Genomic DNA, 27,936 nt, shown 5'->3' with positions numbered 1-27,936 from the left:
AGGCTTCTGAGTTGTTACGGGAAATAATCTGGCATTTGCTAAGTATTTTAAAGGCTGTGTTCTTTTCATCTGTGTATTACACGAGGAGCTCGGAAGATGAAGAATTTTAACTCCTGTTTATTTCTGCTTATAAATATCTATTAGAAAAGCACATCAAACACTTGAGAAAAAACAACTCAGCCAGCAGACACAAGCTTCAGGCTGGATCACGCTAGCACTGAGCCCCTGTGGCAGGCGTGTCTGAATGGAAAGGTGTAAATTGCCAGATTTCCCTTGAAGTCAGTGAACCTGCGGCTGCATCTGTGAAATTCTGGTCCCTTCTTCTCCATAGCACACATTTGACAGAACTATACATAAAGGTGGGACAGCCAAGAAGCGTTTGCAAATTCAAGCCTTTTCCCTAGAAGGGGAAAGGGAGCAGACAGCAAAAAAACTGTAGCAGAAGCAAAAAAATATGGTCAGAAATTAATTTGGGTATTTCTTTTCCTCTTTCAGAGCCAGAACAAAGCCAAGCAATGCAGAGACGCAGCAAATGAAGCAGGTGATGCCATATTTGCAACTGAACTAAGATTTTTCTCAGCAAAGATCCACCAGCACACTGATTTTGATAGATGACCATGCAAATTAACCAGGCTCTGTTAGAAGTCCAGTTTCCCGAAGCCACCTACCCAAAGATTAATGAAGAAGCTTCTAAAAACCTTGCAATATGATAGTCATGTACCTTTATTTTTCTTTGTGAAAATGCAAGACTCCTGCGTTCGTTAAAGAATTTATAGAAGACTTCCTTTAGGGACTTTGCCCAGGAAAAAAAAGCTCTCCTTGAAGGAAGTTTGAAAGCACAAAAGAATGACACACAGATTGCCATCATCCAGCCCAAACGAGATACACAGTCCCCAGGTTCCCTGCACATGAACATGGTAGAATTCTCCATCCAGAAACACAGCCTGTGTCCACAAGGACAGGCCAGCAGACACCTGAGGTGGTTCATGAGTTCAGACTTGTCCCTCACTGCTCACGTAAATGTTTACACTAAATTCCATGGCTTACCTGGCTGGCTCAGCATGGAAAGAGCCTAAGGATGCTCAGCGCCCAAGCATGGTCCAGGCTCTTCATCTCTGATTGGCGTTATTTCCCACTGTAAAGTTTATAGATGAATCCTTACTCTGGTATAAAGTTGCAAAGAAAAAACCCCCAAATATCCTTGTGGCCCACCAGTTTCAAGCTCACACATTCTTGTGATACTCCAGAAAATCACAGGCCTAAAGTGCAAGAACCTCAGCAAAGTCCTAATAGAAGGAAAAAGAGAAAGACTATCTCATGTTTTTTCCTAACTGTTGGGTTTCTATTATGTGTGTCTGTGTTTACAGAGAACGTGTACAAACAGAACATTGAACAGCTGGATAAGGTCAGGACAGAGTGGGAACAGGAACATATCAAAACCTGCGAGGTAAACATTGACTTTTGCAGCAATATATTTGTGTGCTCTTTATTTTATCCTACTTGCAGATATCAGTCTGAGACCTGAGATATCGTCCCAAGGGTTTTGCTGTTTGCTTTACGTGGAGTCTCAGTAGATGTCTGCAAAACTACTGCAAAAACTAGAATTGATTTAGAAATAGCTGCTAGCTGTCTCACTTGCTTACACTGTCCTTGCTTGCTCAGCATATGTAGGTAAACATAAAAGAAAGGAATAAGTGCAGAGGTGTGAGAAGTGGAGCAATATATGAACTGGTACAATCTATTTGCAAGCTTTTGTTGCCAGTTTTCACCCACAACTTACCATAAGAATACACTAGCTTTAGGGATGGTCTTCTATCACAGCCAAGATAAGGTTGTTTCTCAAATAACTGCTTTGTGACAAAATGTAAATTGAGTACGAAAATCAACTGACATGAAACTAATATGAAAATTCATTTTTAGTTTAAAAGAATGAACTTCAAACGAAACAAGAAGAATTCAACAAATCCATTAAAAACGAACAAACAAGATTCCCTTTAGATTGTTTTCCAAGAGGCTTCCAGAATGGCTTCTTGTAACGCACAAGAGGTTTTTGTGTTTGGTTTTTTTGTGGGTGTTTTTTTTTTTTTTTTTGAATCTCACAAGTTCAATGGAGTCTAAAAATGAATTTTTCTGGCTAACCTAAAAAGTATGTACTGTAGCATTTTGAGAGCAAAAATATCCAAGCCACTCAGAATATTTTGCACAGCGCTTTACATTCACCTGCAAGAATATTTGCCCTCTGTCACAGAGCAATCTTTCAACTGAAAGGTGGTAGTGGAAAAGTCTCTATTTCCATCGTGCTGAGGATGGACAAGGAGATTTGTACTTGGCTACTAAGTTTTGCACAACAATTTACAGGAGCTGGTTGACATCCAAATCAGCCACACATTTGGTCATACTAATCCTTCAAATACATTTCACCATCTGCTAAAGTATGATTTTGCTATGTTTACTTGTTGCAGGCTTTATTTCCACATAAAATAAAATGCCAGGAGCATAGCTTTCCAGTTCTCTACTTCCTCTTAAATATTCCCTTATCTGGGAGGACTGGAAAGTCGCATGGCTGGCACAGCAGACTTTCCATAGAAATTGTGCCAAGCCTTAATTTTCCCAAGATGCACATTTTCCCCCTTCTTAAAATGCCAACAAACAAGCAAAGAGTTCCACAACCTAAACCACTTCGTTTCTCCCACATGGCTAAATTCTGAATAGCCCACAGAGCTTCTGGCCTGGCCAAGGGCATCCTTAACGCCTCCTTTCTGAAGTGCTTGTAGACAGAAGAACTGATAGATTTTTCTTGAGGCACTTAAAACTAGTAACTAGTACAAAAGCAGCTTAAGATCACAAACTCAAACTTCCGTCTGCATAGCGGGGAATCCGGAAGTCCCGAGGTCAGTTAGCTCTCTAGCCGAGTGCTGCACATCCACAGCCTGAAAATCTTGTCTGGCAAGTGGCAGCACTGGGACGACCTTTGTCACAGGGGCTGAGCCATATTCCTTGGCATGAGATGCCCAGGTTCACTAGCAGTCTGTTGCACAAGCTGACGGGGCTTGAGGGATGTGTCTAACACAATGTCCAGCTGCCCTTTGCAAAGGGCTCGACAAGCCAAGTCACTACACTTCCCTCTGATAAGCTGCATTTCCCGACAGGAAACCATTTACCTGGAAAATTCCCAGTCGGTTCTCGTGCTATTTCAGCAGACCCGAAGGGCCTAGGCTCCAGCCATAGGCTTTTGTTCAGAATGGATATCGAAATACTCATTCTCTACCCTTCAGGTTCTCTTTAAAAGCTTCTTCTCTCAGAAACTGGTCCCAATGACAGCTGACTCCCTGATGGACTTTTTTCTGGTTTTTTTTTCAGATGGTAAGATATTAGATGGCAGGCAGTGTACCCAACAATGTTATGCTGAATATTGTATACATTTGTGATGTTCTGGACATAATTACTAGCAAATGGAGATGGAAACAGATGGCTGAAAGCATCTGAGCTTTTCACACCTCATAGAAAACCAAAAATTGATGTTCTACTTATAACAGCAGAATTTAGAGATCATGGTCTTTTTTTTTTTTCCCCAGTGTTTTTAAAGAAAGAGTTTATCTGCCTCTTCCCCAAACTGAGTTCACACATCTCCTCTCTCTTCCTCCTTCATTCTTCCCAAGCTGTGCAACAACATGAGAAAAATCAGACCAATGAAGGAAAGGAATAAACTCTGAAGAAAGAAAAATGCCTTCTCTTTACCACGAAAATAACCTTAGAAATGAACAGAAAAAAGTCCAGAGAGCCTCAAATAGTTTTAAAAGAGAAAAGTTTGGAAAGAGGTTTTAGAAGGCAGAGATGTATATTTTTTGGCTCTACCTTTAGCATCAATACAACCGTTTCATGCCAGTACTCTGCTGATCTGTCAAACATCAAGACCTCAGTGCGATGGGCAGATAGGACCCTGACTCTGAAATCCTTTAAAAAGGATCCTTCAGAACGGTTTGCAGACATAGAAACTTGGCCCAGAGGACCCCCAGCCCTGCTGCTGCCTGCAATGCAAATAAATAACTACCACGAGGCTACCTCACATCTCCTCTTTGACTTTAGGTCTTCCAGCTCCAGGAGTGCGACCGCATCACCATCCTCCGCAACTCCCTGTGGGTTCACTGCAACCAGCTCTCCATGCAGTGTGTGAAGGATGATGAGGTAGGGGCACCTGCCAAGCAGCTTCACATGCGGAGGAGGAAGAGGAGGAGGAGGAGTGCTCTGGCAACACAGCACTATCTTGCCCTTCTCTGCACATGCTGGCTGTTGCCAGCAAACTGGCTGTTGTGCATGTTTAGTGAGAGGGGGAGTATTCTCAATCTAGCTTGTTCCCTCTAGATGTAAACCAGATATATGCCTGGATGTAGATGGTCTGTGTCACACTAGGTGACACTTAGATGTCTCCTCCCCTCAGTTTGTTGGAAAATGCTTCCAGCTACCAGAATGCTCAGTCAAGCATATTTGGGCTCAGGCACAACTTTCAGTCATGGTCTCAAAATTGGAAGACATAAAGAATACACTAGTTCTGCCTTTGAATGGTTGTTTCCTGCTAGTAATTTCCTAATTGCATCGAAAAGCCCTGGACTGCCTTTGTCCTCCTTGCTTAGAAGGATATCCAGAGCACAAACAAACAATTGTGTTCACAAGAATGTTTGCACAGGGGACAGGCCAAAAAGCCATCCAGGTCAGACATGTGCCAAGTATAAAGTGTCTCTTAAGGGGAAAAGTATTAGAAGAGCATTAATTGTTAATTCAATGTGAAATGTTAAAAATTAAATTAGGTTCTTGGGTTCTGTTTTGTAGCTGTATGAAGAGGTTCGGGTAAGCTTGGAGAACTGCATCATCGAGTCAGACATAGACTACTTCATTAAGACTAAAATGACAGGGACACAACCTCCAGGTAATTATTCGTATTGGTCTCACCAGATGAGTCACCCATTGGGCTGAGGCTGCAGTTGTGCAGTACACGTCCGTTGGGGGTGAAGCCAGTTGGAGGAGCTTCTGCTCCGGCTACTCATTCCCACCCACCACAGCTCACTTCCCCCTCACTGTGCTGCCATCACTCCCTGTGCGGCACTGCAAGTGGGATAGCTGAATGATCCAGGTTAAAAATAATCCTCCGAAAAAGAAGAAAAAGAAAAAAAAAAAAAGTTGTTTTGGTTTTTCAACCAGGCTCATTTCACAGTACAGCTGAACGGGCACTGCTGAGGAGGTGGCAAACTGCCTTGCAGAGATGGCAACCTCAATTTCCTGCAGTGGTGACAAGTCAGAGCCAACTTATGGTGTAACTGCGTCCTGGTGTCCCCTCAACAGTGGTGCTGCCTCTTCATTTGCAGCACAGAGAAGACCAGACTCTGTATTCTGTTTTGTTCCCCCTGCCCAATAGGAAATAACATCCTTTGTCCTTCTCAGGAAGTTGTTTGTGTAAGGGCAAGACCCTAGTTGGGGGAAATTTTGAATGAAATTGGCTTTTCTCCAGCATCCAGAAGCAATGTAAAGTTCACAGATGCTGCCCGTTCAAGCCAAAGCAGCCTTTTCAACGAGTTCAGTGATCAGAACCTCTGGGCTGAAACGGAGACTGGGACAGCAAGAGCTAAGAGCAGTTATAAAATGAAAACAGTTATAAAATGAAAACACGCTGCTCTTGGGCAGGAGTTCTCCAAAAACACCACCAGAAGGGAGACCTAGCTAATGTTTCAAATGTCCAAACACAAACCACACCCTCTTACTTCAACAAGCAGCACAAGATTTTTATAGACTGAGTGAATGCTTGCACTTCTGTGCAGCTGCTGCAGTAAAGAAAGATTCACAGCCCTTGTAAAAGGTGAGAAAAACCCCTGTTTCATCTCTTCGTTAGCTGATGACACATATCTATGCTGAAAAGATCTCTTCCTCCCTTTATTTTAATTTGTGCACAGATACTGTTTCACTTCCGCTATCTGCTCTAACATCACACTGCTATACCAAAGAGAAAATCCCTCCTCAGCAGCGTCAATACAGCTTACTTCCACTCTCAATGGGGAATAAACTATACTGGCATAAGGAAATTTTATACTGATAAAAACCTTCCATGCTAGGAGTTGTATAGGTACAAACATCAGCAGTATGAATACCCTGTCCCAAGGGATAATTAACTCGTACAGGAACAGCTTACACCCCTTTGGTTTCACCGCAGAGTTCAGAGCTGTCCGCAACTGCTCCCCAGGGACGTCTCCAGCAGAGCTGGATGCTGCCCCTAATGCAGCACTGAGCTATCTGGGGCCTGTTTTTCACTCATCCTTTCTGTCATTACACCTATGATGATTAAGAACTAGGATTTCGGGCATTTTTAAAAACAAATATATTGATACTGGTGCACTGGATGCCATTTTGCTGCTATAGTTTATTCTTCTTCACATAGGGGACTTAAATTCACTGATATAGGAGCATTTACCAAGGAAAAACTACATTTTCACTGTCAGAAGGGAGAACTGTGCCTTGCAACAGTGTGAAACAACTTCTGCATACTAAGAAATCTGCAATTCTCAGCCACAGTTGGTTCTTTTTTTCTTTTTCTTTTTCCTTCTCCTATGTGAGATTTCTCATTCTCCAGTCACCTAGGCAATTTTCTGCAAACAGCTCTTGGCTATGTCAGGACTCATTTCTAATAAGAAATAGGTGGGAAAAACACTTGAGAGCTGTATGAAAGGCAAAGAAACCACTGACTTGCTTTTTTGTTGGGTCTTTTTGCCACCTTCTAGAAGGTGATAACTTCTGGAAGTAACACCCTAGTACCTCCACAGCTCTGGCTAATGAGTTTGCACAGTAGCACATGGTGAGTTGTTGATGTATCTTTATTTGCAAAACGCAGGAGGAAACCCACGTGTGGTTTTGCATTGTGTGGCAGGAGACCCTCATCCTCACCAAAACTTTCTGTCTCTTGATGTTACTGTTCACTCCCCTCTTCTACCTATCTTACAACGCATTATAGACTAGAAACCATACCAAGGTGACAATCTAGAAAGGTAATAGGAGACCCTTAAATTAGACAGAAAAGTCCCTAATTACTGAAAATCTTCAGTAATTCTTCTGAGCGTAAGGATTCTTCACGCTCACTAGTTGAACATGCCTGCTAGGCTTCTGATCTTGGCTGAGCCAACGTGAGAAAGTCAACACAACCTTTAGCCCAAGTCCAATGTGTTTCTTAACTTGCTGGTATCAGAACTGAGGTAATACAGTATCCCGGAGTTTACTCATGTTTGTTTGGCTTTAACACAGAGCAGGCAGAAAGGGTGTGTGGCCACCAGCTCTAAGCAACTACACGGGGAGCTGTGAGACGAAAAATAAACAAATCCATCTGTAAAACTAGACTTGGAAATGGTCTCAATTTCACCCTTAATGACACCATAGGGGAGAGTGAAAGAACTGTAACATAACTGCGTTTGAGAGAACAAACCCAAATATCTCTGGGTAAACAGCAGATCAGCTCTCAGGAGGTGGATGGGGGAGATATGAAAGCTAGGGAGACACTCGAGCACAAGCATAGACCAGGAAATTGCTCGTTATTGCTGCTGGCAATAATGTTCAGAAACGTCCCCATCTCCGACAAAAATTCCTGACTCAATACATTAAGAAAAAAAGAAACAAAACACGCTGCAGCTAATTGTATCATGAGCACAGTCCCAGGCTCTCAATGACCATGCTCTGCTCCCTTAAATCCTGAGCTTTAAGGCAACAGAGGAAATAGTCATGGAGGAAACTGCCTTCTTAATTAGGGTTAGCCACAGCTATTAGAATAGATCTTCAGGACCTTGACTGTGCTCATCTCAGGTCAGGCATGCCTTTCTATCAAGGACATATCTGCTTACAATCACCTGAATGGCTTTTGTGGAGTCCCACGCTCCCCCTGAGCTGCTCCAGCCACATCGCAGGCGATCGCAGACAGGGGCTGTACTGCAGCGTGTCCGGCAGCCCCTGATGCTCGCAACTGTCAGTTGCATTCTGGTGGGCGAGAAAAAAATTTTGCCTGTTTGAACATCTCATTTTTATTGCCCTGGTGCAGATGCCATAGGATATGAGAACTACTACAGCAGAGAACCAAACAGAAGCAACAGCAGCCCAACCCAGTCTTGCGGGATGATGAAGAGGTGAGTGGCAAACCTTGCCTCCCAGAATAGGTATTTCTCCATATGAACAGCAACGTATGATGACAGGAAACAGGACCTGGAAAGTTACTACTTCCTGCATTGTAGCAACAGGCAGCTACATATCAATAAATATAACTTGACAGAAGTAAACCTATTAAAACCAGGGTCAGAGTAATTTTGCCATGGCCTAGTGGGAAGAGAGACAGGGGACGAGTTCATAAAACAATTAGTTGGCCAGCAATGGAGAGCATTCACTTATTTCCTCCTTCCTAGTGAGTCATGGCACGCAGAAACAAAACCGCTTTGTTCAGGAGAGGGCAAAGGTGAATCTTGCTGGGAGCAAAGGCTGGGGAGAGCTGTCTTTTCCAGCAATACCTCCTGGCTCACTGCACCACCCAGCTGAGCACAACAAAGAGCTGCTCTCTCCAGCTAGACCAAAGCGAAAAACACTTAGCGGAATAACTGTGATGATTAGGGAGGCAATTTTTCTTTTTCTGATCTATTTATACTGGTAAATGCTGTAGCATGGATGCAGTTATATCAGCAGAAGAGCATGGTAGATCTATTGGTTTAAATATTTTATACTTAAATGGCTATTTCACAGTGGGAATGGCATCGTATTTAAAGCAGAAGAGCTTTATATTTTGACAAGCCTTATTACATGGCAAAGACAAGGAGGGGGCTGTGGTCTCCCGTTTAAAATGTGGTGCAGGCTTGTTAGTGAGCTGATAAGGTTTATACACAATACTTTGTTTTTCAGTCGGAATCCAGATGTTCTATACTAATGAGTTCTAATGCTGCATCCTATACAGTTACAGAAGACAATTGTGCTGCCATTTAGAATACAACCATGCTCTGCATGAGTAAGCAGCCTAGAGAGACTCAGTCTGAGTTTTTCAGAAACCGCTGAGTTCGGATGTGCATTTTCCAGAAATATTGAGTGTTCACCAGCTGAAAAATCAGACCCTTTAAATATGCCTTAAGCATGCAATGCTATTTCTACCTATGCTTGAGAGTCCTAACCCACATTCTCACTTAGTCTCCTGTACCCAGCTGCGATATAGAAAATTACTAGGGATAGATTTAAAAAAAAATAAAAATTAAAAATTCACTTAAACTCAGAGTTTTTAAAAAGGTTCTTTACACAAGCTTTGCGTTTTAAATTGTATCAGAGTTTTCCCTAAAGACAAAGAGATGGTAATATCTTATAAACCACTGATAATTCTCATCACATTAATATTGTGAAATAATTGGAGTTTTGCATCATGAGCCTTTGGATTAACAACAAAATACTATCACCTGATGCGTTTTATGCACAATTTAGTGATGGCTGATGGTTCAGTATTCTGCTGTGTTTTTGAAATATATTTTTAACTGAAGATAAATATATCTACATCATAAATGAAAGCAGACAGCCACAGGAAGAGGTGACATCTACCCAGTGCTGCAGCAGATGGAGGGAAGGTTGAGTCAGGCAGCTGAGACGAAGGAATGCTCATACCCAGCCCTCTTCACTCATTTTGTCATTGGTTTCTCTTGGTCCTGCAGATTCTCTGGACTACTGCACGGAAGCAGCAAAAACAACACAGAAAGCGTCACTCCTTCAGCCCCTCCTCTTGGTATGCCTCTTCAGGAAATAAGTTTACCAGATGTGCTTGTTTTAGATCACATTGTTAAATCAAGCTTTCACACGGAGCAGAAATGGTACAGCAGATATTCACATGTTGGCAGTCAAGAGTGGTCTGGAAACAAATTTAGCTTGGATGGGTATTAAACAGATTTCCCAGTTTAAAGTGCCAAATCATCCATATAATCTTCAAAACCTCTGTCTAGGCAAGGGGGAACTGTACATTCAGAACAATGCAGTTTGACTTAGATGATAGTTTTCTCCTAAGGTAGAGTACGGTACTTCTGAAAAGCCCAAGGGAATACCTAAAGTTTTTAACAGACCAGATTCATGCCTTATGAATGCAAATATGCCTCTTGTTTCGCAGTTACACTGTCTTTATTGTAACCCTTGCAACTAGGCATTTATCAGACAACATTTAAAACAGTATTTTGACTACGCAGAAAGTAACAGCTTACAACATTTTTATTGGTTTGACTTAAACCAAAAACATTTCAACTGTGATTCTTACCAAAGGAAAACAAAAAGCTGATTTAGAACAGCTTTAAAACATACCCAAATCAATTTCCTTTGTCAGGCCTGCCTGGGCACCCAGAAACGAAGCCCAGGCTATGTTACTTGCTGCATTTGGTGCTCGGCCTGGGGAGACTCTCCGGCGGTATCAGACACCAGCTGGACCTGCCAGGCACCAGCTCAGGCTCCAGCAAATGTAGGGCAACGCAGCAACGTTGAGCAGTTGAGGGTAGTTACTGCTGAATTTTCATAGCCTGGGGATGGAGCAGAGAGCGTTCCCCGGACAAGACAGGAATGGCAAACATTCTCTGCCTTCAGCTTTTTCAGCTGCTCCCATGCTTGTCTATCAAAATCTGAAAAGTCAAGGAGCCGACAGTTCTCCCTAGAGCAGGACATGGGTTTAGCTGTCCCCACCAAGGAGTCATATGTGGGAAACCTCCGCTCACCTCACCGGCAGGGGAAGCTCCCAGGCAGATGCTGGGAAGGAATAAGAGGTTTCCCCAATTATGACAAGCTGGATTAAAACAACCTCTTCCCCAAAAGTTATGTGAGTGACAAATAGCTATCTGGGAACTATGGAAACTACTGGAAAATGTCTGGTGATGCATCAGCACAATATTTTCCATTTTTCTCAAGGGAAAAAGAAAAGCCCTGTACAAGTCACTGAATTGCTAGAATTTTATACCACCTGTAGCGACCATTTTAAACCAGTTTAGTCACAGCATTTCCCTCTTTGGACCATTTGGATTGTGCTTTAGCAGGGTAAACATTTTTCCCAACCTGGACAAGCCTAAAGCTAGTTTCTGACCTCCCACAAAGTTCAATGGGTGTATTGTCATCTAATCAATGGGACACAGTTTTTGTGCAAGACTTTACCTACAGTTCACAGCAGCTTTTCTATACATGTACATCTCCAGACAGAGAGAGAACAGAAACCCTTGTATTTGTGAACCCTTGCATATGATCCCATGCATTTATAAGCAACCAAACTCTTTGTTTCTGTGTGGGTTTTTTTGTTTTGTTGCCCCCCATCCCCAGCAGAGGAAACAGACGGAGTCTATGCGCCGATTTTTGTAAATGAACAAGCTGGAATCACGTCACCACGCGACTACAGAGTACTTTATGACTACATAGCCCAGGTAATGAAAGACTTCAAAATAAATATTTCATAGCGTCAGATTTAAAATAGATGATGTTGATCCAGACATCTTGAAAGTGATAATTCTGTGAGTGTTAAGGTGTTACTTAGAGAATTATTGGTCAAGGTCACATGCAGAAGCCAGCAATCCCAACTGCCAGTTCCTGGAGCACATCACTATACCATGCTGCCTCAAGATGAAACAATAACATTTTTTGCAAGTGATCACATTAGCATAATCCCTCCTAAATTAGTGCTGAGCTGTTACGACCTCCTTCTAGAAATACAGGAGACTGCAAACGCAAGGAAAACTTTATTTTTTAGGGGATGATGGCTAAGTATGCAGTATTGTGCATTCTGAACTTACATCTGTGAAATCTTCTCCTAGGGAAAATGGCTATAGATTCCTCATGTAAGAATATGAGAGAGATGCTTATCTAGGAACTCTTCTCCATTTGATCTCACCTATCATCTGGAGAGTCCTGCTCCAGTTTAACACCCTGGCTTCAACTGAGGTGCTCTCCATGCTGGAGAGGACTGAATCCCCATAAGTGACATTCTTTTCCTGTACTACCATATTGCAAGTTGCAGAATCACGGGGGACGTAGTCCATGTACCAAAAGACTGTTATAAAGAGCAACCTGCATCCTTAACTGGGATATTGAGCTCTCACTGGCTTCAGACCTACCTCGACATAGTACTAGTAGTAAAAGGTTATGAATGGACCGGTTATGAATATTTTCTTATTCAGATGGACTCCAGAACCTCTTGGTCTCTTGCCTCCCCTATTGGGACTTTTACAATTTAATTACATGCCAGTTTAAAGGTTTGTTTTATTAGCTTTAGACTAGCAGAAGGAGCAGCACTCAGAAGGTCTTACTTTACAGTCCAGAGAGACCCTCACACCAAGGGACCTGCCATCAATAGCCAACACTGAAGAAATGCTGGCATGTGACAAAATCAGATAGCCATATAAATTATGAAAACAGAGAAAGGTCTGGAAAGGAGAGCTTTCTCTTAGGTATAGCAGTATTCTGACACCTTTATCGTATGTTCTTTGTTTTGCTTTGTTCTAAACCCTCTTTTATTATTTGCCTGAAATTTCACCCAAGCACAGCTGAAACTACCTCACTGTTAATGGCAGTTCCCCTGAGGAGAATGCTGGATCTCTGTCAGATCTTTACTCCAGGATTTGCCTTAAAAATATGACACACATGGATTTTCCCTGCTGAGAAAAAAGCCTGTTACTACTTTTAGTATATTGTATATTGAGGCCTCTGACTTTTTGAGTCTGTTCTTACCTATTCAGGTACATTAAATTTAGATTTAGCTGATGCATCAAACATATCTGGAAGCCTCTCTTACCCGGTTTTCTATTTTACCACACTGCGGGTAGCAAAGTGGTTTCCTATGGAAAATAGGACAGCACCACTGAACGGACTGATAGCCGCTGGAGAGCTCAGCAATAGCTTACTTGCAACTATTCCATTTGCCTCGGAGATAAAAGTTACCTATCTCAGGAAGAGTCGCTGTACCTCCACTGGTCACCTCTGTTCCGTATTAAAAAAACCTGAGAAACCTATTTAAAGCCCGGATTAGTAGAGACAATGTTTTTATCTCCCTTGGGAATTAAGCTGTGCACTGTTTTATTTAGCAACACCTGCAGACTACAAAAGGGTCAAGGTTAGCTGGTTTAGGACAGTTGTATTTAACCCTTTCCAGCCTTTCCCAACGATACAACAGTCAAGTTGCTCCAGAGGAGACACCATGGAGACTGGGGAAATTTGAGGATTTTAAGGAAATAGCCATATTAGTAAGTGCTTAATCTCTCATTGTCTGGTATTCTAGGCTCTTTCCCAACCCAAAGGACACTGGCAGACTGTTGATGAAAGGCAGGGTAAAAAAAATCCATCAGATACATGCTTGGGCCCTCCTGTACTCTCAGGCTCACCACATTTCCTTTCCCTGTCTCCTTTCAGAACATGGATGAACTGGACATCAGTGAAGGAGACATTGTAGTTGTCATTGAAGAAAACGAGGATGGCTGGTGGACAGCAGAAAGGAACGGGCAGCGAGGCTTTGTACCAGGGTCTTATCTTGAAAAGCTTTGATGGAAAGAAGGCCCAGTCCCCAGACTTTACAAATATTCTATTATGGAAAACAAACAGCACACAAGGTCTGCTTCAGATGACCAAGGGCAACCCATAATACTGTCTTCTACAATTACCAGTCAGGAAATAACCAACTGACCACGCTTTTCTCTTCCTCCTGCCTCATCCCAGCACATCCTGGCCTACTCTGTCTGCAAAAACCGTCTTCACCTCAGAGGACTAGGACTTGCGCTTCTTACCACAGTTCTTCCTACCCTCAGCACACTGCGCTGCCATCAGTCTTGCAAAGCTTGGCAAATCTGGGAGGAAAATCCTGCCCAGAACTTAACTGCACTAAAGGAAAAAGATCAAGGAAGCAAGTGCTGTTTCTCCAGGATGGAGGACCACCTCCCGCCAGCCTATGAGCCACTCTCATGGTCACAGTAGCCATGTTCTCTGCCATGGATCCTCTCCTCTCACTGCACAGGCCATGCAAGCATTTTTGATAGTGGGGTGCAAAGCACACTCAAAAAGCAGATAGCTTTGATGTCGCAGGGTCTTAGCTGTACAAAGCAAGGAAGAAGCTCTCTTAAGTTCCTTTCAACAGCCCTCTTTCAGCATGTGGGGAACCAGGGAGAAAGGTGGGTAACCCTGCACTATTCTTTATCAGTCACTGATGAAAATATGAAAAACAATGAATGCAGGTAGAGAGGAGCACCCAAAGGACCGAGACACATCAGTAGCAAGAAAACGTAAGGCATTCCCCATCACGGACATCTCCTAACACAATGAAACTCATGCTATCCATGGCTCTCCTTTGCACTGGATTCCAGGGCAGCAAAATAAGGACAGATGATGAGCCCAAGGCTTGCTTTTGCCTTGGTTGGATAGTTTCCCTGATACCTCCCTGGGATTTTTCACACTTAAAAAAACAACAACAAACCCAACAAATAAGCAAAGCCTCCAGCAGTGCTGCACTGCCCTGATCCCTCTTCCTCTGAGCACTAGAGAGAAGTGCCAATTACCTCCTCTGCAATTTGCATACCCATGTCATGAGTGCATTCTCCTTTCAACTTCTCTTTCCCCCTGGCTGATCCTCTGCTCTTCTGTCCACAGGCTCTTCTGTCTCTAACTGCTATCTACAGCCTCTGCATCTCTGGGATTGCTGGCATAGACATGTCCTGGTTCCTTTCCAGGCACTTTTAATGTGCTTGTTCTTCAACAAACCCTCTTTAGAGAAGTCACACTGTGCAGGTTCACTGTATTTCACACATTTCAGCTCTATCAGTCTTTCTAGTTTAGCGTTTAAGAACGTTTCCAACTGCCACAGTACTTACCAAGGGATCGATAGGTACTTTCTGCCCCTCCTCCCTATTCAGTATTTCATGATGGTTAAAAAAAATAAAAAACAGTGATTTAATCTGAAGCAGAGCGCGCTGTTTCTGGGGGCAGAATAACCTTGTTTGCCAAGGTTTCAGGTCTTAAAACTGAACTGAGTCAATGAAAATTAATCAAATTGCTATCCAAAAGGCACGGAGCAGGGAAGAACTGTTGGCTAAGACACAGCAGGAAAGACAAAGAAAAAGCCATAATGGTCAATGCAATTATTCCTTAAATGAAACAGAATGAAGGTCAGAGGCACTTGCAATACCTTATTCTACTTTCTTGCTTCAAGAATGGAATAGAAGTTGCTGCAGGCCCCTTTTCTTTACTTCCCTGCAGTCCTTTGCACAAAACCACTTGTCTTTCCCACATTTCCCCAAGTTATTATGCAGCACATCTGCATCAGTGATGACGAGCTCTTAGTACCTCGCATTAGCACAGGCTCAGAGGAACTGCAGGAACTTCAATGGTAATTACGGCACTCGGTTGTATGAACAGTAGTGCTCATTCAGGCTGAAGATGTTAACAACAGGTTTCCGTGACCACATCTGAACTGAACAGTGACAGAGATGGTCCACAACAGCCTTCAACTAGGCCACCACACTGTAAATGGTAGCTGTCAGAGACAACTACAACATCGCTTCTTGTGTACAGCATGAGAGGAAATCTAAAGTATGAGAGATTTAATATATTTGCTTCTTGAACACTCAGTTTTCCATGAAGAGAACTATAATAAACCAATAACTACTTAAATAAATTTAGGTGGATATTTTGTAGTTTATCTTAATTAAAGGGAAAAAAATAAACCTTCGAAATGCATTGCCTCTAATTACGTGCGACACATGGATTTTTGCTAAGACTCCTCGCCTCTCTGGGGGCCCAGACAGCCTCACACAAGACACTGCAGTATCCAGTCCGGGTTACCCTGAAATCTTGTCACAGATCATCTCTGCTTACATGTGCTACATGGTCTACGTCACTGACAGACAGCTAGTGGAATGGTGACTGCTGTTTCTACCCCATCAAATCATTTCATATTTTTGTTGTTAAACTCAGGAAACTGGTTTCCTTTCTACCTATCTCTTCTTCAGTCAAGTAAATACTGTTGTAAGTGCAAGAGGCTATAGATATAGATATAGTGTAATAGCATTTGGGTCCCACTTGCTAACTCCAGACTGTTCAGGAAATGAAAAAGCAGCAGCAATGTTTTCTCATGATTCCTCTGCTTTACATTGAAGAATTCGGCTGATAAGCAGCTAGCAAGCCATAGGGCAGTTTGCCCTATCAGTGTGGCAGCACTTGTCAGAAATAGAAGTAGAGATATCAAGAAATACCCACACCCTTTGAGTACACCCACACTTTAGGTGCCATCCACCCCCCTCATCAGTAGGAAAAGCAGGAAAGTCAAACGTAGGTTACTGCCTTAATAATATTACCTTAATAACAATGTTTCCTCTCCAGTTTGGTAACACTTGAGCAACAACATTGACCCACTCAAGTAATCATTTAATTTTCAGGTAAGACGGGAAACTGAAATGGGCCCTTTCTAGTGGGAGACATTCTTAAACTAACTCCAACATTTTTGGCTGAAATTCTTTTTGGACAAACACTTCTGATATGCCTCCACTTTCATTTGGGCTACCATTTTTTGGCAAGGAGCTGCCAAACAACACGTAGGGAGAAAACAACAGTGGCAAACAAAGTTGTGCGTTTGTCAAGTTAATTCCTATTTCAGACTACTTCCTTACTGGCACTGCTCTGGCTCTGGGTGGGCTCAGACACAAGAAGCTGTTCCCAGAGAGCAAGGAACACCATTTGCCAGCTGTTCTGAAAGGGCGGAACCTATAGCCTGTGGCTAGTATGTATATACAGACAAACTGATTAAAGAGAAGTTACAATAAAGTTACTGAGCTGTTTTTGACTTGGCACTCCAGGACGTCAGCTTGTGCAACAGACGACAAGTATTTAATGCTGAACAATTTCAGACCTGTAACTGTTAACTCTAGAAATTTTGCCTAGGCCATAAGAAACGGGCATCATCTATCCATTAAACACAACCAGCAAGAAAGACTGGGAGTCATTTCCCCCACAAACCACAACAGAATAGAAAGGGACTGAGCTTGACACCTGCTGCTCTTCTAGACAAATTTTGGATTTGAGGAACATGGCCATGAGATTGATATGAAAAAGTGTAGCGTTAACCTGTTCTATTATTCTTTTAAGCTCAACAAGAATTCAAAGGTTGGAAGCAGGCAAGCCAACCCTTAAACCAGACTCAGATACGCATATTATTTTCTTTTACCATATTATTATTAATTAAGGAGCAGAACAGGAAAACCTGTTTGAAAATAACATTTAACCAACAACAACCATACGTAATTAGGAAACATTTACAACAGCAGAGTGAGGCCCATCTCTGCACAGAACAGATTTCAGCTGCTGCATATGGTATTAAGAGCCCACAAGCCAGTAGTAAAACTTGGTCAAAGTAGTGTCAGACTAGAAACAGAGAGATCCAGGAGACCCAGCTCTAGGACAGCTAACAGAGTTGGTGCTTAACCACAAAGAAGGGACCTCCTGCCAAGCTCACAGCTCCATTGCTACCGGTGGCTTGCTTCTAGCATTTTTTACAACTAGTCAGCTGAAAGGAAGAAATCAACGTCTTTACAGCTCAGCAGTCAGCAACACCAGGAGCACAGTGGCTGTTCAAGGTTTGAAGCATTTGCCACCTCCTTGAGGACCATGGCTTGAACTCTGTATTATGAATAACCCCGGCATACTTCAGCTGAAGTGTTGAGATATCATATACGCAAGATATAAAGAGTAGCAACTCTTACCTTGGATCCCTCCCTGTCTTGCTTCTTCAAGAGGTTTATTCGAGGCCTGAGTTTCCAGAGGTAATTTTCTACGCAAAGACTCCTGATTGCAGCTCGGACATCACTGATTACTGAATGCAGTTTGAGTGGAAGCACACAGATGCCAAAAGGAGATTCGTTACAAGCCAGGCATCAGGTGGTATCTAATAGGAGCCAGGTTGGGCAGTAAGAAACATCTAACCTAAGCACCAGGGGGTAACTAATACACTTTCTTTTCTGGTACTGCGTAACCTCTTGGCTGTATCATTGCTAGCTGCCTTAACTGTGCAGGCTTAGAGAACCCAGAGGACTTTACATCAGTACTATACAAATAGTCTGCTCACTGAAAGATTACTGTTAACCTTCACTGTGGACTGGCAACGACTCTGCGCAGTACAGAATAAACCGTAAAGGCCTGAAGAGCAGCCTCTGTTGCTCAGTACCATCCCTTTTCCCTTGCTTTGTTGTTCTCCAGCTTGCAGGGCTGGGGCACTGAAAAGCAATGGCAGTTACCAGCCACAGAGCTACCAATACTTCACGTGTCCTCAAACAGGAACCACGCTCGTTGCTAGTGAGCAAGGAGAGCAGGAAGGTGCCCTTATCTTGGCCTTCACCCTGAGATCCACAGCTCCTTGCTGCCATGGGGTTATGGGCACATCCAAGTGGCGAAGCTTCTGAAGTAAAACAGAGCTGATGTTACAAAACAAAACTAAAACCAGCATTAGGGCCAGTCACCGCCATCCACCAAGCAGCATTCACCGGTTTCCTAAATTAACAACAGTACCCATCACAGATGGTTCTGTAGTGCAGCTGTGATGCGTTGGGCATGCTCACTGTAGCTGAGGTGAAAGGAGAGAGAATAGCTGGGGTTTTGCTCCTCAGGAGGAGGAAGGAGATAAAGTTGTGATGCTAGGTCACATGGGGCTTCTGGAGAGTAAATGGCTGCTAGGGGCCTGCAGGGCTGATGGACTGGTTTTTATAGGGGAAAGGGGACTTGTGTAGAGTAACTAGATTTTGGAAGAGGCGCAGGAATGAGCATCCTGCCTGTGACTAGGTTATTAACAAAATGACAACACCCCATCTACTGAGAGAAAGCGGAACAATAGAAAGGGCAAAGAACTTTTAGTCAAACTGTTAGTCACTATCTATTCTTTGTTAGCTATTCTCTCATTTCAGTGGCTAGCTCACGTTTTGGATGAGGGAAGCTGAGAGCCATAGTTACTTCCAGATTTGTGCACTCCTGGATCATGCACGGTGCATATTTGAAAGGACAGATAATGATATTTCCATTAAATTAGCTAGTGCACATGGTACAGTGCTCATCCTGTCCTTCTACCAGCTATTAAAGGACAGCTGACACCTGAGCTGGCACAAAGCTGCTTGGTGCAACATTAAGAGCAGATTTGCCGCCCACCACTGCTGTGTGCCATGTGGCTGTGGCATTTCTGTCTGACACAAGGACCCAAAAGGCAGATTTACAGTGTCGTCGTATTCTGACTGAAAGCATAGACTAAATCTTACTTTTAGACATAAAACTCTCATAGAAATCATGAAGACCTCCCAGCAAAATTGCGAGAAATCAGACTCACCATCCCCAAAACTTCTAAGAGAAAAGACAAAATCCTCCAAAGCCACCAGGTGAACAGAACTGGGCTTAGAATGTACCATTTTACAACCAGGGGTTTCCACAGACCCTCTTAAGGATAAAGAGGGTATCTCTGGCGGCGGGGGCTATCCTAAGAGGTTCTTTGAAATCAGAAGAAATTTTACTTATTAGATCTAAAAGAGACAGTGTTGTACAGATATGAAAACACAGAACAGCACATATAATCCCAGCTTTGCTGCACTTACTATAATTCAACTAAACCACCAAATCAAGGGCAGAAATACGCAGAAGTAGCCAGCATGTTAATTGGTGCAATACTGAATGAACTATAACTGCATCAGTGGTGCTTTGACTTAAATTCTCTTTGACTTTGAAATTCTGGCATTTGCTGCAGTCCCTGCCTCAGGGTAGATGGCCACACAGTACAGCTAAAGAAATTCTAGCCTAAACTTGAATGAAATTTCCAGAGTGTGGGATTACACATCTGGATTGTTCACAGAGCCCAGGCTAAAGCCTTTAACAAAAAAGTGACTGACTTTATAAAGCAAAGGTATGACCTTGAAAAAGTCATGTTTCCATGCAGTTTCCCCATGCATCATGGGCAGTTCGTAAAGCACCTTGACGTCAGGAGCTGAAAATCCTTCTAGCACGCTAAGTATTTTTGTGATTATTCAATCCCAGTCACAGTCTAAACAAGCTAGCATTGGATGGTGGTCAGATCAATATTTACAATGGAAAATCTTGGATAAAAGGACAAATTATATTGTTGTACACAGTGTCATTGCCTGTTTTGTAATACAACTGGAGAGCTCTTGGGAAGGGGGTTGCAGACATGAGATAACACTCACACTCAATGCAGGGAGCGTGTGGGGGAGTTTAGTACATTCCCTTCCACTTTGCGAGGGCACAAATGCTCAACAGCTGCATCTATGGAAGAATTGTTCTGAAATTTTAAGCCGAACAGTCCATGGAAGAACTTCTTGGGAAACTGGTGAACTTTAACCTTCCCAGGATAAGAATGTTAACATAAGTGTGAATGAGAAAGCTTTCAATGCACTGATAGACGTGAGAAACGCTTTGTCTTTAGAGAAGGGCTGCACAGCCCTTCTTGTGTCTGAACCCCTCATGAGGAAGGCAGACATGAGCGACAGTGACTTTGTTCTGCTAAGTGGCAGCTAAAGGTTTTACTACGGTCACTGCTCAATTCAGCAGCCATGGGGGGATTCAAAACCAAAGAGAAGCTCTTATTCTAGGGATAGACAGGATCTTGAGAAACACATCCTCCCTGCTCTGCAGGGTCCTGTGCCAGCGTTTTGAACTAGAGCGCTTATCAGCACAGGCCCTAAATTTAACTTATGTTTGCTCAGTCTGTGTCCTGTATCCTCAACGCACCATTTCTTGATGCTGACACCTTTATTTCCCACCCATGTATACTAACACTGCCAGACTAAGATGATGGTTTTAAGCTTTTAAAATGGATATTGTATTCAAAGTGCAAGAGCTGTGGACTGCAGGACTATTAGCAACAAGCATGTTTGCCAAGGATGGGGCATTCTCAGAGTTCTAGAAGTGCCAGGACTGTCTAGTTCTACAGTATGCACCAAGAAATGAAGTCCTGTCTATTGCCTGTGTGGTGTTTGGTAGAGGCCTGGCACAGGACTACACAACACAGTCTTTGCTGAAGATGACATAGCCTTCTCTTGCTCTTACTTGAGAGCATGTGAACACTACCCCTGTTTACCCAATTCGCTGGCAGCCTCACACAGTGGCAAGCATGACTTAATTTCATATCTTCCTGCTTCCTTTGTCCAGGTAGAAAAAAATAATTCAGAACTTGTCACATGCATAGTGATTAACTTTACTCACAAGAGAGAAGTAGTTAAATATTTATTAATATACAACAGTGATTTAACAAAATTAGTAGTGAATGTGACAGTGTTTTATGAGATTTTATGGCAAGGTACACTCAATTATTTAGCGCATAGAGGGCAGGGTCAGACAAGCTGTCAGGGAGACCCTCCTCTTGAGTCACAGGATTCAGAAAGGACCCCCTTGCTTTCTAAACTCCTTCTCAGAGAGGAGTCTAGGTGTATCTGGATCCAATCCTAGGCCCAGACTTGGTCAACAGTTTATGTCTAAAGGATTATATATGCACAATCAATCCCTTATATCGCTGAGCTAAGATTTCAAAGTTTAGCACGCTATTAGTCACTTACCAAGGGTCTGTTGCTGCAAAGGAATGTCTCAACCTCAAGGAGTAGAGTCTTAAGCGACCGTCCCCACTCACGGGGAGATCCTGGTGTGCAGCTCCCTACCATGCAGGAGAGCTCAAAGGGCTCTTGGTCTGTCCACCATTTGTCAGGGTAAGATAATTGACCTACAGTTACATTCGCATGGGAACGAAATATCTAGGTCCCCACTCCAGGCAGTGTTTTGACTGTGTTGCCAGCCATCCCCCAAAGTCCAGGTGCAACTCATCACAGCTCCCACTGAGGGTTACGGCTTGAGCAGGAGGCAGGGGAGGGGGGAAAGGGGGAGAGCAGACCACCACAGAACTCTGTTCAAAAGCAGTTTCCTCCTTTGGTCTACAAAACAGACTGCTTTTGCACACAAGGCATCCTAGGTGCTCCCAAGCCCTCACCACCACCACCCCCCAGTCAGTGGTTTGCTTAAGCATTTTATTTGCATGGAAAAAAATGAATTTCAGTTCTTCAGTCATAGCCTGATGCTAGCAAAGGTCTGACACTGCAGTTATCCTGGAAAAAAGCTAGTTATTATTTGAAATGAGGCAGGAGCCCATTTGGTGAAAGGAGCTGCTGCCTGAAGCACCACAGGTCCAGGATGAAGCTGTCCATTCTCTGGAGCGTCCACAGGAATAGCTCTGTGGCCCCACACTGCTGTGGCAGTTACCAGTAGTAACCCGTGTTTGCAGGCTTCTCTCTGGCAAAGAGAGAAGAGGTTTGAACTCAAAACCTTTGATGTGAAGCATGACCATTCAGGGTCAAGAGAAGTAAAAAGGAAAAATGTTGCCCATTGCATACTGCTAAAAAGTTGTAACTTTTCAGAAGTGCTTCTTTGCTTGCTCCAGCAGGATCTCTAAGTGAGTCTCTGTTAGGTCACCAGACTTGAGCTCTAATCATCTCTCATTTGCATGGTTAAAGTTCGTGTCCAGGTTTGGTCTACAACACCCATCCATGCTTTCAGTTTATGGGTAAACTGTACTTGATGTTCATCTGCAGTGTAAATCCACAACACAATACAGCTGAACAGCTATCCTGGAGTCTAGACGTGGAAGGAAATAACAGCTGCTGCCAGGCACAGATCCGTCAGAGATCACTGCAGTCACAGCAAGGACTAAGTCAAGGGTATATGCCTGGACTAAATATGTTATCATGAAAACAAAACCTGTACCATGAAGGCAATTGCCATGGTGAGTAGGTAAAGAAACAGGTGGGCAAACTCTGCATCTCCTGTTTACCTCTGCTACCGCAGACAGCTGTCAGGCCATTAAACCTGCCTGGGGGGGAACGCATGGCCAAGGAGTAGCCCTACAGCTGTGCTTCCTGCTTCCCCAGCACTGCCTTCTCCTCTATCTAGTAACAAGTAGCCTGGCAATTTACCCTTGTTTTTGAGCACTAATCCTTGTGATACACTATATGAAGGGAACATGACTTGTTGCAGGACTACCTCAGTATTTTTTTTTTTTGCAGATATTCCTTTCACCTGGAAGTAGAAGGGCAAAGTTTACACCTACTGCTATGTAGGACATGGCAAATTATGACACTGCCCCATCAAAATCAGATCAGCCTAGACTTCCAAAAAGCAGCAACAATGCAATTCTGGTATTTTGCTCAGAGATTTTGCTCTCTCCTGATCAGTCACAATACTGAACAGTATCACCAAAGAGATGGACAAACAGCAAATCCAAGAAAGACAGCCCTATGATAGAAGTGAAATATTAGTGCTGAAGCAGTCCAGAAATATGAGAATGTGAGACACTGGGAAACAGGGTAAGAGTGCCAGCATCTTATCACCCAACAGCCACGCACAGCCTACAGCAACCAACAAATACTGTTGCTGCTTTGTAGGTTGCTGTATCATTTAGCAGTTTGGCAGACAGGAGAAGCTTTGAGCCAGCACCAGTTTAGATGCAGTATAGATGTCAGGTTGCTCTCTTGCCTTTTAGCAACATCCCAAGCATACATCATGTTTACTTGCCCCCAAAAGACCTTTCTATACCCAATACAGATCCAAAGGAAACAGATCAGCTATGAAAAGGTGCAGGGATCAGCAAGGAAAAGATTAGCAAGATGACTTTTAAAAAAGGATGTGGAAGTAGACTTATTATATGTATGAAGGGCAGCTGTTCTGATCAGCAAGGGTGGCACTGAAGAGCAAAAATTGAAAAATTTAGCAGCTCAGGTGACAGTCTGCTAAGCACTGCATTCATCCAAGCGTGTGCTTGTGCTACAAGGACATAGCACACAGGAAAACCCAAGATGCACTGCACTTGGAGACTTCTATTGGATTTCAGTGGGATTTATCTCAGGCATAAGATTAAGTCAGTTACAAGATCTATTAACTGTATTGTGAAGGCTATCACTACTACTATTATCACAAGTACTTATCTCAAATCTCAACTGAAACTTCAAGTACTGAAAAATCTCCTGAGCTGTCCTCTTGCTGTAATCGAGACAGATTTTTTACTAACTTCAATAAATTGAGCATGTTAGACCATTTTTTCCCTGTTTAATAAGACACACACCTGATCATGCCTTACTAGACTATAGTCTGAATGAGACAAATTCTCATGAGCCTTGTATTATGTTGCTGAAAGGCAGTAATCACAGGACTTGCACTGCAATGTACTGAGAAGTCACTTGAATAGCAGCAAGAAGAAACAAAGCTCAATTAAAAAACACCCTTAAGGCAATTCTAATCCCATGTGTTAAAAAGCTCTGGATCAGGTTAGGCTTGCTGCTGCAGGCAAGCTACACACTTGTGTGCTCCAGGAAGCATACACATGTTCAATCATTCTGTGAGTAATTTGCTATGCCCTCTGTACTGAGAGCTCAGTGACTCTTCAGCAGAAGGCACCAGACCCAGGTGGTTTGGATGAGCATCCACTTCAGCTGCGCAGCCAGGGTGAACTAAACATACTGCTAGCTGTTTGAAGCTGGAAATCAAAGTTCTGGCAAGCAACACACAGAAAATACCCAGCAACCACCTTAAATAGAAACACCAACCTTTCTCTCTCCCCAAATCACCCAGTGTTGCTAGTATTAACAGCTTCACTGGCTGAAGTAGTAACTGCTGAAAAGAAGTAGCTACACTTCGTAGATAGCATTATCAGCACTTGATAGCATAGTGAAACATGGAAGTGTAATCAATGTACTACAGCATAATCAGTCCTACAGAGCTTCTATCAAGCTTATCAACAGGTATCAAAGATTATTTATTGGTTCTGTATTTCCCGTGTTGCAAGATCTTACTGTAACAGAGCTAAATTTTTGTACATTCTGCACTATAGTAGACAAGTTGCATCAGATTAAGGAGGGGGGTAGGAACATCCTACATATTGCATAAAATACACAGGGGAAACCTCTTGGGAGCAGCCAGCTACATCTTAAAAACTAAGAAATGCAACACTTGGCTTGCTAAAATAGTAGCAGGATTGCCTTATACCCAGCTACAAGATAGCCAAGAGGAAATGCAAACAGGAACTGAAAATGTCAGACACAGAAGCCAAGGAAAAAAAAGCTGCAACGAAACTAGGTCATCCCCTGTCCCCTAAAAATCACTGGCAGATACAAGCATATCAGAAACTACAGTGACACTAACATACCTGGCCAACGCAATCCAAAGCTTATTCATTCTCAGTGGAAAAAAAAAAAAAGTATTTCCTGATGTAGCAACCTGACTTCACTTGCTGCAATTTAAGCCTATGATTTTTTTCTTTCAACAGTTACAGAAAATATATTACACAGAATCACAGAATGGTGGTGTTGGAAGGGACCTCTGGAGATCATCTAGTCCAACCCCCTGCCAGAGCAGGGTCACCCAGAGCAGGTGGCACAGGAACACGTCCAGGTGGGTTTGGAATGTCTCCAGAGGCGGAGGCTCCACCACCTCTCTGGGCAGCCTGTGCCAGGGCTCTGACACCCTCACAGGAAAGAAGTTCCTTCTCATGTTTAGGTGGAACTTCCTATGCTCAAGTTTGTGCCCATTACCCCTTGTCCTGTCACCCACCGGGCACCACTGGCCCCATCCTCCTGACACCCACACTTTAAGTACTTATAAGATCCCCCCTCAGTTGTTTTTTTTCCAGACTGAAGAGACCCAAATCCCTCAGCCTTTCTTCACAAGAGAGGCGTTCCAATCCCCTAATCATCTTTGTAGCCCTTTGCTGTCCCCTCTCCAGCAGTTCCCTGTCCTTCTTGAACTGTGGAGCCCAGAACTGGATGCAGTTCTTCAAATACCCGAGAGATTTCCCCAAAGAGGAAAGGAGGAAAACTAATATTCCCTTTGCTAGAATACTGACCTTAAACATTGTTAATACAAGCAGATGATGTGTCTGAAGAAGAAAGGTGGCAGCAGTTAATCAGTGATGCTAAAGTTGAAGGAGAAATTAAGAATTCATATTTAAAGCATTAATGAGAATGGTGTTCAAATTTAAGTTTCAAGAGTATAAACTAGCTAGGAAACACAGGAAAAGGGGCAGTGAGAAAGATGAAGGACAATAGCACAGATCAGAGATACTGAGCAAGTCAAACTAACACAAGGCTTAGATAGAGTCTACACTACAAATGATATTTTTGAGCACTATTTACTAAACTACACTATTGAGCAAACCAAACTAGCTGGTACTAGAAGCAATGGACCTGTGGTACTCCTAGCATTAATTAAGCACAGGTTGATTTATGGAATTTTTCTCATTAAACTTAAGTAGCCCATATTAAACTGCATGCTGTCTTTGTTACTTGAGCTTATCTCAAACTAGTTAGTGGAGGTAACTTGATGCTACAGTGCAGATTAAAGTCCTATGCTAAACAGGGTTCAACAGTAACAGCTAGAAAAACAACTAGCAACTGAAAATGCACTACAGGAAAGAAAAGCTCTTCTATCTTGCTTACACCTAAGTTTTTAGTTTTTTCTTGTTTCTTTTTTTTGGGGGTTGTTCACTATGACAATGAAGTTTGCACTGGAAAATATTCCTTTGAATGTTCACAGGAGCCCAAGTTTCATTATGGTATAACTTCATTTAACAGGAAGAAGTGCCTCCTTCCTTTAAGGTAACTTAAAAGCAGAAAACCTGCTTATCAAAGTATTACTTGATGGACAGGCCCATGTTGTTTAGACTTTTCCACTGTTCTTAAATACTAATGTGGTTCCTTGTTCAACATCAAAAAACACACCAAACTTAAAAAACAAAATCTCATTGCAATGCAAACCTTCTGACTCAGGTGAAGAGAAAGCTAGAATGCAAACCTTGCTTAGACTGTTCAGCAATGAACAAAGCAGAAAGGCATATGGATTCACCAGCTCTCTACAAGAGAAACAGTTTGTAATAGCACACTTTCACCTACAGAACAGAAGTCTAGTCTTCTACTGTCATCTTTCTTAGTAGGTGAATAGCCTGCTAAGAGCAGAGTTTTAGTAACAGTAGCAGGCAGCCTGGATCCAGCATACGTGGGAATTCAGCCAGAAGAGTAGTAGAAGCTCTTCTCAGACACCAAACAGGCTTTTGAAAATGCATACTTTAGTTCTAGGAGAAATCAAGGGTCTTTAAGTATAAGGAAGACATAGTCCTCACATGAACAGCAAGAAGCTCAGCATATCGAGACACATTTTAATATTAGTGTTTTAATATATTTACAATGGAGTAAGTTCTCTCTATATTCACCCAAATATAGTGCTGTTTTACCATGGGCAAAGCCAAACATTAAGAAAGCCACAGTTTCTACTGAAATAAGTACACAGACCAGCAGTTCCATGAATGGGTGTAACAAACTACACCTGCACTTTTACAGTCTATAACACACAGTAACAGCATTCCTTTGACAAGCAGAACAACCTGCTTTGTTTTCATTGTTTAAAGCTTTTAACAGGACACAGATATATGAACTAAAGCTAGATAAGCCTCACATTTGTTATCTGCCTTTAATATCAAACTGTCTCCTTTTCTACAGGAGTCAAGATTAAGAAATTCTCCAAAGTTATACTGGGACTGAAGACTGAATTTCAGAAGCCTGCCAGATCAGTTTGCAGTTCTGGAATTCTAAGCAGAACAGACTTATAGCCAATCCAAGTCTTGTAGTTACTATGGTTAACAGTCAACATTAACCAAACTAAACTATACTGAACCAGTAACAAGTATTTAAGCTGTCTGGCTTCTGATCACCTTCAGAATTCAGGAAGTCTACGTAACTGGAAGTGATGACAGAAGGTATGGTGTCAGAAACAAGCATTATATTTCAATCCCTACATAAAAACTTGCGTATGCCTCCTTATTTGAGTACAAATCCCACTGTTTGCGCTAATTAGCACACAGCAACCCAAGCACATGTACAATAC

At 42.7% G+C, this 27,936-nt stretch overlaps 1 protein-coding gene across 2 annotated transcripts in view; it reads left to right on the top strand.

Annotated features, from left to right (window-relative positions):
* Positions 1–15,688, top strand: part of PSTPIP1 (proline-serine-threonine phosphatase interacting protein 1) — a 57,536-nt gene extending 41,848 nt beyond the window's left edge. Inside the window, exons 8-15 of one of the 2 annotated variants that reach the window (XM_063347101.1) lie at positions 496–541; positions 1,368–1,447; positions 4,087–4,185; positions 4,828–4,924; positions 8,066–8,150; positions 9,699–9,769; positions 11,332–11,429; positions 13,408–15,688. In XM_063347101.1, coding sequence (XP_063203171.1) covers positions 496–541; positions 1,368–1,447; positions 4,087–4,185; positions 4,828–4,924; positions 8,066–8,150; positions 9,699–9,769; positions 11,332–11,429; positions 13,408–13,539 — 708 coding nt within the window. In that variant the 3' untranslated portion in view covers positions 13,540–15,688. Of the gene's footprint in view, positions 1–495; positions 542–1,367; positions 1,448–4,086; positions 4,186–4,827; positions 4,925–8,065; positions 8,151–9,698; positions 9,770–11,328; positions 11,430–13,407 lie in introns of both variants that reach the window. The other variant, XM_063347100.1, reaches the window with a different exon arrangement.
* The last annotated feature ends 12,248 nt before the right edge of the window (positions 15,689–27,936 follow it).

This window comes from Chroicocephalus ridibundus, chromosome 9 (assembly GCF_963924245.1).
Source record: "Chroicocephalus ridibundus chromosome 9, bChrRid1.1, whole genome shotgun sequence".
Taxonomy (NCBI): Eukaryota; Metazoa; Chordata; class Aves; order Charadriiformes; family Laridae; genus Chroicocephalus; species Chroicocephalus ridibundus.
This window is presented reverse-complemented; position numbering and strand designations above follow the sequence as displayed.